General features: G+C 43.5%; 2 protein-coding genes across 2 annotated transcripts in view; one reads left to right on the top strand and one right to left on the bottom strand.

Annotated features, from left to right (window-relative positions):
• Positions 1-66: 66 nt before the first annotated feature.
• On the top strand, positions 67-9019 carry CYB5R2 (cytochrome b5 reductase 2). The gene is made up of 9 exons (XM_086472215.1): positions 67-81; positions 182-331; positions 1098-1170; positions 2926-3032; positions 4085-4214; positions 5662-5745; positions 6288-6373; positions 7220-7319; positions 8847-9019. Exons 1-9 carry the CDS (start codon positions 67-69, stop codon positions 9017-9019), a joined length of 918 nt encoding a protein of 305 aa, XP_086328341.1.
• A 3570-nt stretch (positions 9020-12589) lies between these two features.
• Positions 12590-12786, bottom strand: part of PPFIBP2 (PPFIB scaffold protein 2) — an 84058-nt gene continuing 83861 nt past the window's right edge. The window contains exon 30 of the mRNA XM_086471929.1: positions 12590-12661. Within this exon, the coding sequence (XP_086328055.1) occupies positions 12590-12661 (72 nt within the window). The remainder of the gene's footprint in view (positions 12662-12786) is intronic.

The raw sequence follows: 12786 nt of genomic DNA, 5'->3' as shown, positions 1-12786 counted from the left end.
GCGGGCGGGCGGGCGGAGGGCGCAGGTGGCGCGGTGCTGCTCGCCGGGGAGCTGCGGGCGGCCGCCATGGAGGCGTTTGCGGTGAGGGGCCGGGAGGGGGGCGGCCCGGGGCAGCCCCGGCGTGGGGCCGGGCGCGGGGGTGGCGGGCCGTTGCGCTGACCGCCCGCTCCTCTCCTCGCAGGCTGCGCCCGTGGCGGTCGCCGTGGCCGCGGCGGTTGCGTCTGCCCTGGTGCTGCTGCTGCTGCTCAGAGGGACGGGGCGGAGGGCGAGCGGCCGCGTCACCTTGCAGGACCCCCTCGCCAAATACCCGCTGCGGCTGGTGGACAAAGAGGTGACCGAGCGCCCGGGGCGGCCTCCCGCGCGTCTGAACCCCCGCCCTCGTCCCGGCTCTGCGGGGCGTCGTGTCGGCCCCTTTGCTGCCCGTCGGCCGGCGGCGGGGGGATGTGAGGGGGCGGGAGGGTCCGTCGGCCGGGGGGCTGTGAGGGGCGGTGAGTCTGAGCCGCCCCAGGCTTCGGGGCCAGGGGAGTGCGCCGAGCCCTCGATCAAGGGGCGGCGGTGCCTCCCGCGGCCGCGGTGCCACGCTTCCCTCGGGTAGAGCAGGGTTCTTAAAAGCTTCTATGCCCGCGCTGCGGTGTGACGGTTGTTCCAAGGGGAAGGTAGACTCATGTCTCTGTGTGTTCAAGCCCTAGTTCAGAGTGGTGTTTCTGCCTTGATCTCTGCCGGTGCGCGTCGGGGCAAGCCGCCCCAGCAGGCTCTGCTTCTGCACGTTGTGTCTTGCCTGATCTTTGGCCGCAGATGTTGAAATGTGCGCACTGGCCTTGGGCAATAGAGGGTTTCCAGATTTTCTTTATTTAAAGGGATTGTGCAGGCAGGCAAAAGTCACTCCTTGTGGAATTAAGGAGGAAAAGGCTGCTTCTAAAACTTCTCATCTACTTAAACTTTATTTTTCAATGCCATTTCTGCTTCCCTTCCTAGCATTTGGCTTGCATGCTAACAAAGAACAGGCTTACTAAAGCACAGCATGTAGAGTAGAGTTTGGAATTCAAAGCAGTGGTGATGTTGACCTCATTCTGGTTTTGTTTGTATGTTTTTTTTAGGAAATCAGTCATGATACTAAGAAATTCCGATTTGGGTTGCCTTCACCAGATCATATATTAGGATTACCCGTAGGTAAGTATTGAAAACACTTCATTACATACACTTCTGTTTTCAGGATTTACAACTGTACTTAACAGCTCTTGGACTTCTGACTATTTGGGAATTTAAGGCTTGGCAAAGCAATGATTTAAAAGCTGCACCTGGATGCTGCTGTGTCAGAAATGTCCTGTTTCCCAAAGGGCTGTATTTCTGATCTTTTGTGTGTGCTTTATTCTCCTTGTGTTAAATTGTGTGCTGTGGTTTATAACAAGAACACTGAAACTGAACTGAGTCTGATGGAATTCATCACCAGTCAGGATATAAGCAAGAATGGTATCTGTCAAAGCTTTGTCACTTCTGTTTGCATTCTACTTCTGTCTGGTGCCCTTGGTTTCTTGTCAACTGCCCTCCTGCTTTTGGCAATACAGTCGCACTTGTGAAAGAAAGAGAACAACTCTTCTGCCTGGGAAGCTTGTAATTGTTCTGTGCAGAACAAAGGGGAAAATACAACTGAATATAGAAGATGCTGAAATATTCAGTCTTGTCTGTTCAGGCACTTACCATTGATTTACATACATATGCGTGCAACTTTGTCTTGCTTTCTGTAGCATGAAGTTCGTTTCGGACTAGGATTGGCACATTCCTTCCTGTACCCTGCAAGACTGATGGCATTGAACCTTGGACCTTGAATTAGTGGCAATCTATGCAGGGGAAAGTCTCCCTTTCTGATCTGCAGACGTGGCAGATGTAGCCCTGTTTGTTTGCACTGTGCTTCGCAGTTTGCTGTGCTGTATGGCAAGTGTCAGGGTCTTTCCCATTCCCTGCTGTAAGCATGTCCTTGCATCCTGCCTGTCAAGGGCAGCAGTCTTTCTCCAAATTCTCTTTCTGGCTTTTATGGGGAAGTGTCATTGAATTGTCCACATTAACTAGACAAATGATAAACAAGTTGAGATGTGCTTGTGTTTATCCAGACTTTATTCTTAAGAATTTAGGAGTAAGATCCTGAAACTGTACGGGCCAGATTACGTCCTGGGAGATTCCTGCCCTCTGTTTTTTACCAGGATCATTTTGTCAAAAATAAAAACGTTTTCTACCAGTGCTGTTCCTGCTTTCCCCTTTTCCATACAAACCTCTGGATTAGTGCTGTTTGGCTGAGGAGACTACTCTTGGCAAGGAGTTTCAGTTCTTTTAATCGGCAGAAAGAAAAAGATGCCTTTTAGAGTCTGCTCTTTGGAGCATTAGGTCAGGCAAAGGGCAATCTGTGGACAGCAGTGTCCAGCGCCGTGGAAGCTGCAACGTTACAGAGGCAGGAGTTACGGAGAAGTAGTATGGCCCAAGGCTTTGTTCTTGATGCAGAATCTCTGGGAAGTTTGCTCTGAGAGATAGCTATTAAACCTTAATACTTCCTTCTTTCTTTGTCTGGGTGAACTGTTGTATCCTTGCTTTCCCTTCATTAATGAATATGAGAACGGTAGAACTCAAAATACAGAGAGCACTTGAAAATGAGCAATACTCTTTCTGTATCGCTATTTTACTATGCATTTCCTACTTTTCTAGCATCTTATCCTTGATTCTGTATTGTACTGGCTCTCCTCAGTTACCCCGTGCTCCAGAAAAAAGAGACTTGATATTTTATACAGCATTTGTCTGGTAAAGGTTTTCTCCATCATTGCTTGCATTTAACGGGTTACAATAACAACTTTTCCTCTCTTGTCCTCCAGGCCTGAGAAAAGCTTGAACCTGGGGATGAAAAAAAAAAATAATCATATTGTAATTCTTTCTCCTCAGGCCAACATGTTTACCTTTCTGCAAAAATCGACGGTAATCTGGTGATTCGAGCCTATACCCCAGTTTCCAGTGATGAGACAAAAGGTTATGTTGATTTAATTATAAAGGTAAATTTTTGTTTCCTTTAATATAGATAAATTGGTAACTGGAAGGAAGGAAAGTACTTTGTTTTAGTGAAACATAGAGCTTATTTTGACTGATGTTCTTTTGAATAGGATGACTGTGTGGCAAACAACTCGTTTCACATTATCATTGAGTAGTGAGTTGTGTCCTGAGTATCTGCTGTGTGTCACGAAGAGAGAGCAGCGGTGGGGTAGAGGGAGAAGGCAATCACTTCCTTGGCAGTCCTGCAGGAACTTCCCTGGTATTTTTTTGTTGTTGGCAATGCGCAAATAGCGATCACTCTCCCTCAAGCTGCTTATGCTGCTGCTAGTACTTAACTGCTAATAGCTGTGAGTAGAAAACAAGTCAATAGGAACTGCTATCTTTGGTGACCCTACAGAGACTGCAGTTATACATCTGTAGGCATCAGAAGTTGTGCTAATGGGTTTATTGATGAAGAAAATGGGGAAATGGAAACAAGGGAAATCCTTTAAGCTGGGGAATGTAGGACAGTTTGATCCCAGGACTTCCGTATCTTCTAATCCTTTTCTACAATAGAATTTGTCCTTAGACAAAAATCTGGGCTTTTTTTTGCGTGCTATGTTCTTCATGTTACAAGTATGGTGAATTGCTATGAACTCCTTACTAGGTGCTTTGAAAGGTGAAAAAGCGATCATGGGGCTGAAGTCTCTGGGAAAGTCTTAAAAAGAAAAGATGCAGCAATGCCATTTTCAGAAGGAGTGATTACAAAACTGGGGTACATAAGGTTCTTGCTGGAGCGATAGTGAAATGAGGGCGCCAGTATGTAATCTGCCCACCACCTATTCCTGTTAGCCCGGCTGTCTGCAGAGAGCATAGGAACATGTGCATGATGGAGCATTTTACTTATTTTGGCTGCTTCCTCTTGCAAGGCACAACAGATAACTGAGAGCAAAGAATTGTCTTAATTTCTTTCTTAGATGCCAAATTTCAGACCCGCAGTGTTGTGTTGTACAGTTTGTAGTACTGTCTGCAGGACAGCTAGTGGCTGATGGCGTACAAATTATTGTTTTGACAGGTCTACCACAAAAATGTGAATCCCAAGTTTCCAGAAGGTGGGAAGATGTCCCAGTACCTAGATGACATGAAGGTTGGAGATATTATTGACTTCAGAGGGCCAAATGGGCTCCTTGTCTACAAGGGGGCAGGTACTGTGACACGAAGGTGGGACAGCAAAATGGAGCAACTTGCATTGGTTATTTTCAGAGGTGTTTTACAAAACTTCACAGAAGTGGAAAAGAGAAAATCCACCTTTCCTGGTCTTGACCAAGGCCCCATCAGAGTTGATATGATGGGGAAGAGTACTTGGTGTTTACTTGATGCGAGGAATAGCTGGTTGTCTCACTCCTGGGACCATATAATTAAACATGAAAAAAAATCACTATCACATTGTATTACTGAGAAGGGTGCACTGGAAATAGTACCTTAGCTATACATATGGAGAGAGATGTTCCAGGTGCTTCTTCAGCAAGGGAGGTTGTGGCCTAAAATGCCCTCTGAGAATCTCAGCGTTGTTGCTGAACAAGCCTCTGACAGAGAGCCAGCTCCATTTCATGGTTATACCAGGTCTGAGTTGACTGGGGGGAAATAAAAGTTCAGAGAAGTAATCCTCTCTCAAGATGCAAGTGAAAGATTTTGCTTTGGTCTTGACTGAGAGGGGCTGTGCACTTAACTCCTATTTCAGGTAGTAAGAGCTCAGTGTTGCTCTGGATCGTGATCTTTTATGATGAGTAACATCCTGATGAATACATTGTATCTCAGAGGAAACAAGTGATGCCTGTTTTACAAACGCTCCTTTCTGCTCTGCTTTGGTTGCTATAGAGAGTAGTAGCTAGGAAAGCCTGTTACTAGTTCCAGATCTCTCAAAAGATGGTTGGAATATGTCAAGTGCTTTTCATATAAGGTGCTTTTCGTGGGGTTTTCACTTGGCTTGGTGCTTGTAGATAAATTCAGTTACAAACTGTCTGGTTTTGTGACCATTCTGAAGCAATGGCAGCAATCAGCAAGGTCTTCTCATCACAGGATGCGAGAAGGTGGTCACCTAGCTGACTGCGAGTGTCAGGGGATCTCATTGACTGGCAATGAGTTATGGTAATAAAGTACTTGATAGCAGTGTGCAAGGCTCAACGTGCCCAATTCTAGTCTTTGCAGGGGTTCTTGCTTGGCGCTGGTTTAATTACAGCTCCATTGAATGTGGACACACAAACAGCTAGATCCGTGGTGCAAGCGAGGATGAGGGACATGGCCTAAGGAACCTGTTTCTCTGTAGCAGGGGCTATGGTTACCCTCAGCTAAGGCTCACATTCACAGCTGCAGAGTTGTGTTCTAGGCAGTGATGTGGGAATCCTTGAGTCCATTATAAATGATGTTGGGTGGCCGGGAAGGAGTAAATCAGTTGTTCAAAACTGAGATTGGAGTTAACGGAGACAAAGAGGTTTCTGCTCTTTGTGCTCAATGCTGTGTTCAGTCCATTTATCATTTCCAGAAGATCTGTCCTAATTAATCGGTAGGCTGGAGTAGCTTATTCCCATGGAATTTGTAGCCGTGTTTGTCTGGGAGTTGACGTACCTATAGGTTTTTGAATATTTCTTCTAGGTACCTTTCTTATCAAGCCTCATAAGAGGTCCGAAGCAGAGAAAAAGTTTGCAAAGCATCTTGGGATGATAGCTGGAGGAACAGGTAAAACTATTTTCATCATAGGGAATGTCTAGAGAACAAAGACGTTTTTATGGAAGTGTGTGGGGAGTATCAAACACTGTACTTCAGTAGCCGAGCACTTACACCTGTGTTTCTTTTCGTGAGTGTTTGGCAACACTGAGGCTTTCCAGTGGCTTCAGCGCAGTCCTGGGAGTGAGCAGCTTCACAGTTTTGATCTTGATGTACCGTGTGACCTCAGAGAAGTCACTTCATCTATCTGAGCTTCATTGTCAATGACAAAAAATATTTTGGGCCAATGTCTTGAGGGTAAAATTTCTATATGTGATAGAGCGCGCTGACAAGGAAAGCCTCAGATACAAGTATTGTGGTTTTGGTTTTGTTTTGAAAGGATTTGTAGTAAGAGAAACCCCCAACCTCTGCTTTTGGCATGGATTAGGAATTCAGAGATATGTAGCCCTGTGCAAAGTAAGCTCCCAGTGAAGAAAAGCAGCATTAATATTGAAACTGCAGCTGTAGAAAGAAATACCCATTATTTTTTTCTTAACCACTTTGTTTTTTAACAGGAATAACTCCTATGTTGCAGCTGATTCGTTGTATCACAAATGATCCTAAGGACTCCACAAAATGTTATCTTCTTTTTGCTAATCAGGTGAGCATATGAACTCGTCTGTTTGTCCTTCTTTAATAGCCTACATTTTTTGGTGGATTCTGAGCTTTTTAAACTGATGGGACGTTGACCTCTGGAGAGGAGAAAATACTGCTCTGCATGCTTCATACTCTTCCAGTGTCTTTGGGTTTGGATTTTTTCACCCAACCATTTATGAGAAAGTAATATCTGAGATGATAGCACATTTAAAAATGATCAGTATGGGGAGAAGCAGGAAATGGTTATTGTGTAAGCTCTTAATATATTGTCTTGGGTCGAAACAATTTAAGAAGGAGAAACTGAATTAAAAAAATTGCCCATAAGGCCCTTTATAAATACTTGCATGGTGCTGTCATAGTTCCCATGATCTGTTTTGTGTATGGCTCCTCAGAGGTTCACTTCTACTCCCTAATTCCTGTATTAGGGAATAAATAGTGTGAACAGATCCTGATCCCTCCTTTCACTCCATCGCTGATTTCAAGGAAACAGGATTTTTTTCCTTCAGTCTGTTTCTGCAGTGAACCTTCACCGTGCTGGTACAGGGCTGTATTTGCCAGGGTCAGAGACAAATCCAGCTAGTTGTGATTTTAGCCTGGATTAAAAAGTTGTTCAAATTGTTGTCTTTAAGACAGTGTTTAGGTGTCTATGAAGTCTTATGGTTTGTTGTTCTTAATCTGAATTTACAGAAGCCTGTAATGATAATAGCTATCATGGAAGGGGTGGGGTGGAGGAATCACTTTCTTGGTTTGAATGAGTTATCGTCGCATTTGTCTTGTTGAATGCCAGATGAGCTCACATTAGAGGGCATTTTGAGATGGTTTGGAGCTAAACAGTGGTCTCATTTTGCAGACAGAAAAAGATATATTACTGAGGGCTGAGCTGGAAGACATTGCTAAGAGGCATCCTGATCAGTTCAAGCTTTGGTATACACTGGACAGACCTCCACAAGGTAGGCTACGTGTATACAGTGGAAATGCCTTTGCTCATCGCTGTACAACAGCCAGAGTTTCTCTTGGTCAAGGGGCTGTTAGTATAATACCGAGTCTTCTTGTGTTACATGTTTAAACAACAAAAAGACACCCCCAACCCCTCAGGAGCAAGCCTTACCACAGCACCTGTTTTGAAAAGTGATCTAAACCAGGTGGGCCTTAGAAAGTGTGGACTAATAATTAATCCCTGTTGGGTCAGACATGTTACGCAGTGGATCTTCTGATGTGTTTCAGGATGTGCCAGTTTTGGGGACTCTTCATCAAAAGTTAGAGCTCTGTTTTGGGCTATATCTCCCACCTCAGGTTATGTTAGCATTTTGTTGGCTAAATCTCTTGATGCCTGTCAGCAGCACATGCACATCTTTGGTTTGTAGCAGCCCCAGGTTTGATTCGGGTAGAACGGAGCTGCCATGCATATAGATGAAGGCATTAACTGTAGGCTGGTGTAGCACCGAATGAGACATGGAGGGAGAGGCTGAATGTTACTGAATCTCGTGTGAAACTTGGGTATGCATGTTTGCTGATGTTGTAAGGGACCTCAGCTTTTGTTTAACAGCCACAGTGGGACAGATCAAAGTTCTGTACCTGTTGGCAGCAATAGCCAGGAGTAGGTGGCCCGAGTAATTAGCAGGCCTTGATAGTCTTCCAACCTTTAGTAGTTCTCAGTTCTGAGCCAAATGTGCCTCTACCGATACAGTAACCCTCGGTGGACCACTTCTGTAAGAGCTGAGTGTGTCTCCTTTGGAGCCCCTGTGAGCTTTTTGGCAGTCTGTTAGTGGTTCCATCAGATTAGCACTTTCGTGTGAAGAGTGCCTTCCTCTGGTTTACATTTGCCTTTTAATTCTTGTGTTGCAAAAGAGTGGGAATAGGTGCCTCCTGTCTTCATGTTACTAATTTTTCCAGACATCTATCACGTACCCCTGCTGCCCATGAAGATTGCTGGTCTTCCCCAGCTAGCAGTGATTATTTACCTTTACTCATCCTTGTTCTCTCAACCTTTCCAGCTCTGCTGTGACCCTTCCTGAGCTGAGCAGATCAGAACTGAACAGTAGTTAAGATGGAGGCAAACTGTATTTGTACTTCGATGTGGTGTTCCCTTTTCCTTTCCTGATACTTTTTAACATTCCATATGCTTTTTGACTGCTGCTGTTTTCATAACCCCGATATCTTGCTCCTGATACATGAGCTTAAAACATATTTTTATATCTGAAGGCAGGATTATTTTTCCTACTTGGCTCACTTTGAATGGCAGATGCATTCAATAGTATTACTGCTTGAAATAATTCAGCATTTCCTTCCTCTTTTTTAAATTTTTTCTCTTATCCCTTAACTACATGGCAGAACTTTTGTCATCATCAAACTTTGTCACCTCACCACTCTGCCAATTCTTCAGCTACTTTGTGAGCATAAACTGCATAAACATGCAGTTTAAAGAGGCTCCAAACTGTACAGAGATTCAAATTAATAGTTTAATTTCTTTGTTTCAGATTGGAAGTACAGTTCTGGCTTCGTCACTGCAGACATGATTAAAACCCACCTCCCTTCCCCCGGCAGTGAGACACTCATTCTCATGTGTGGGCCGCCACCTATGATTCAGTTTGCCTGTCAGCCCAACCTGGACACACTTGGCTATCCCAAGAGCAGTACATTTTCGTATTAACCCTGATGCCATCCGATACCTTTTCGTAAGTAATTATCGCCTATTTTCCTACAGGAACAACTGGTAGTAACTCTGCAGTATTTTTGTGTGTTTTTTAACGACTTAATGTAATTTCTGTGGTTTATAGCTTCCTACTTGCCTTTTTGTGTTTTAATACTAAGAAACTGAGAGGTCATCTTGAATTGTGTGGAAGTGACTTAGTGTAACCTCTGAAGTTACTATGAAATGTTAATTCTGAGGAAAAAAAAAAAAAAGTACAATCAGAGAGGTAGGACAGAGATAAAACCCCTTGTTGGTTAACATGGGTATGGAATTTGGGAGAGGGCTATAAAACTAGACTAGGATTATTTGACTGTGCTCTATAGGTAATTAATTTAGTGAATCCTGGGGGAAGGAGAGTACAAAGGACAGGTTTTGTTCTTTTTTTTTTGTAAGTGCTCTTTTACAGCCCTTTACCAGGGAATAAGAAAGAAGTCACAGTATGCTTTTGAAAAAGTGAACAGAATTTGGGTAATGTGCAAATTGCTTATTATTGTAACAGAAATTCTCATTGATGTGAACTTTATTTGGGAGGATTATGTAACTCACGCTGTCTTCTAACAAACAGCCTTAGCTAAACGATCACTGCCAACTCGATATGGAAGTTTTGGGCTGCATATACAGACGCAATTATCCAGCGACGTTACATCATTTGAATGCATACTGCTCGCTCTCTTGGCAGTTTCAGAAATTTCCTTTGCTTATGAGAAAACGTGGCGACTTACTTCCTATTGTAAGCTATGCTGAGTCAATCTTACACTCAGCTAATGCCTCATCTCGGTGTCTTTATCACAAACTCTGTCTTCAGTGCCGGAAGTACTGCATGTTCCCTTCCAGGAATTGGTTTATACTACATTTGTTTTAGGGTCTGACAAATCCCGGAGCCAGAAGGCTTGTTTCTTCAGAGCTAATGAATACATTTACTAAATACTTTTATTCATCTAAAGCAAAAGAAAAGGAATCTACTAGTTAAAAATTGGCATAGGGGTTTGTATTCATCAGTTATTTGTAGCAATAATGCAAGGAGAGACATAGGGATTCTGTGACTCTGTCCCTAATGAGAGATGAGTCACAAGTATTTGTTGGAATCATTCCACAGTCAGCAAGAGATGGAGGACAAATCAGAATTTATTCATAACTAACAGTCAAAAAATACGCATTTATGCCAGTGTTATGCTAATTAGGATTTCTTACTATATATATTAAAAACAAATCCAATACTTTTGTAGATTGATCACAGCAAAGCTAGCACAACAACACACTGAGTTATAAATATATCATCAAAAGAAATCTGAAAATCTGCTTGGAATATCCCAGTGATATTAAGGTGGCCTCTGTTGGAGCAGCTTATCCTATTCGTAGTGCTGTAAAAGTCTGCTGGCTAATTAACCTGACAAAGTGTTTCAAGTGCTGGTAGTATGTGACCTGGTCACTCGTGTGGATTGTATTGCCGGATTGAAGATGTACTTGACTGGTACATTTAATACCTTTTATTAAGCGCTTTTAATTTGCTGATGTAGACTGACTTCTCATTCCTTTGGATTTTTCATTATCATTTAATTGTTCAGTGACTGAAAAAAAATTGCCTTGGGTTTTACCATTTTGGACAATAAAAATCGTGTTTAGCTTCTAAAATCTGACCATACAGTGCAGGGTCTGTCATGAGTCCTCGTGGAGTAAGGGCTAGAATTGGGTAACCTTTAAGAAGTGCCACTGATAGCTCTCCAAGGGCCCTGCCTGCATACTCTGGACTTTACCGGAGATTTCCCCCTTTATTTGGGAGGGGTGTGGCTAGGAGTGACCTGCCCTCAGGCTGTATTTGTATGTAAACCAACACCCTGCAGCCAGCAGGGAGAGAGTAATGCAAACCATCCGTGTACCAAGTCTTCTCGTCACAACTGAGCAGATTTCTTTTCTGGCATTTCCCTCTTTACTAAGGTATCTTGTTAATGCTTCATGAATACATGGGAGGCACATGTTAACAGATGCCACAAGTAATTGCTGCTGTAAAGGAGACGCTTCCACCCTGGAACAGCCCCTCGTCAGTAGCGAGAGGCTGTATTTCCCTCTGTAACAGCGCTGGACTCGTACCTAGTTCAGAAGAATAGCAACAGATCTATTCTGTCAGGTGTTTTAAAGAAACAAATATTTGTTTTATTATGGTACTTGCCTGATGTTCCTTAGCCACATTTTACACATCACAGAGCAGTAATGTTTGTCTCCTACTGCTAAATAAAGCATTCTATGGAAATGTATCTATAGCTGGAATGAAAAGAGAATGGCCAGTGAAGGGCAATATTGTTTACAACATCACCTGTTCTCATGCAAACGTTACAAAAGGGTTCCTCCTGTAATGTCCAGTCCTCTGGGCTGTTTGCAGCCATGTGTTTAATTAGGTGTAACTAGGGAAAGAAAATAGGCTTATTACCACCCCTTTCTTCCTGAGAGCCAGTACTGTGCTTCAGACCAACCAGGTTTGGGGCTCAGAAAACTTTGCCTGAACCATTTTGACTGTTCAGAAGGCTTATGAGCATCCTGATGCTTGCACGTGGGTGTCAGTACTAGCCCTTTTAGACAAAATACCAGTGTACAGAAAGAGCCCATTCAGTAGTTCTAGTTAAAGAACTGTCATTAAAAACCAAACAATGGATCATGCTGGAAATTCTGTTGCGCTTACCCTACAGAGCAGTGAACACCATCCTTAGTTACATTTTACGTTAATTAAATCTTGCGATTTCTCCTTGATAGTGAACATCCTAGTGCACATGTAAAAAATAACACAATTAAAAAAAATCATTTCAAATGAAGCACCAGCTTTTGAGTCCATCAGTTTTTCTGATAGTCTCAAAGTTACATTTCCTGCTGTAGTTGTTCAGCATCTTTCCAAGTTAGGTGAAGATTTCTGAACATGCCCTCTTCTGGTAAAACCAAGGGCTTGACAGGCAGTATTATGTTCCGTTCTTCCCATTCTACACTGCACTTAAGAGAAAAAGAGGGCAGGACACATGCTAATGAAAGGGATGAGAGATTAAAATTATTTTATGGGAAACAGTCTCTGGCAAGACTGCAGCAGTAGTTAGTGAGCCATTACCGCTGCACCCACCAGCATCCATCTGAATTTCTAGGTGGCTCCGATGAGTCTGCATGGTACCACAGAGAATTAACGATTCCTGCATTACAAGTTAATTATACAAAAAAACTACAAAAGATCTTTCACATAACAGTACATAAACATACCATGTAAAAGACAACTGAAGAAAAGGGTAAAACACGTTGCCAGTCTTGGCTTTCCAGACTCTGGATGCAGGTGCCGCGTCTCTCGCAACACCCGTGTCCCAGGACGCGATGCAGACAACAGGGCGGAGGAGCGTTCCCTGTAACGTGTTGCTGCACTGACAAGGGTAAATGCTATGTGGCAGGTCTTGCTGGCAGAAAGGAGGTAAAGCTTTTCTGCACTGCAGCATCGGGCTGCTTCTGGCCCCCCCCGGACAGGCATGAGGTACTACTAGTGTTCTTGGTCACGTTGAAACATCATCTCCAGTCTTCAAAGGTAGGAGTTAAAAATCTGCTGTCATTCAGCATTTCATCTCGGCTTAACATCGTCTGAAAAAACAAGATGTGAACGAGTAAGTGTGTCCCGTTAGAGGCCTGAAGTTAAAGAAATCCAGCTGTAATGAGACCAGATTCACAACAGAGGGGGTTAGAGCCACATAGACTTCAAAGGAATT

This window comes from Leptosomus discolor, chromosome 12 (genome assembly GCF_034619465.1).
Source record: "Leptosomus discolor isolate bLepDis1 chromosome 12, bLepDis1.hap2, whole genome shotgun sequence".
Classification (NCBI taxonomy): domain Eukaryota; kingdom Metazoa; phylum Chordata; class Aves; order Leptosomiformes; family Leptosomidae; genus Leptosomus; species Leptosomus discolor.
The sequence above is the reverse complement of the archived record's forward strand: the minus strand, read 5'-3'. Positions and strand labels throughout refer to the sequence as shown.

Bases quoted from the DNA above. Each gene is read 5' to 3' on its own strand.
- CYB5R2 (XM_086472215.1), top strand. The intron at 1,171-2,925 runs GTAAGTATTGAA...CTTTCTCCTCAG, and splicing joins TATATTAGGATTACCCGTAG to GCCAACATGTTTACCTTTCT. The intron at 3,033-4,084 runs GTAAATTTTTGT...TTGTTTTGACAG, and splicing joins ATGTTGATTTAATTATAAAG to GTCTACCACAAAAATGTGAA.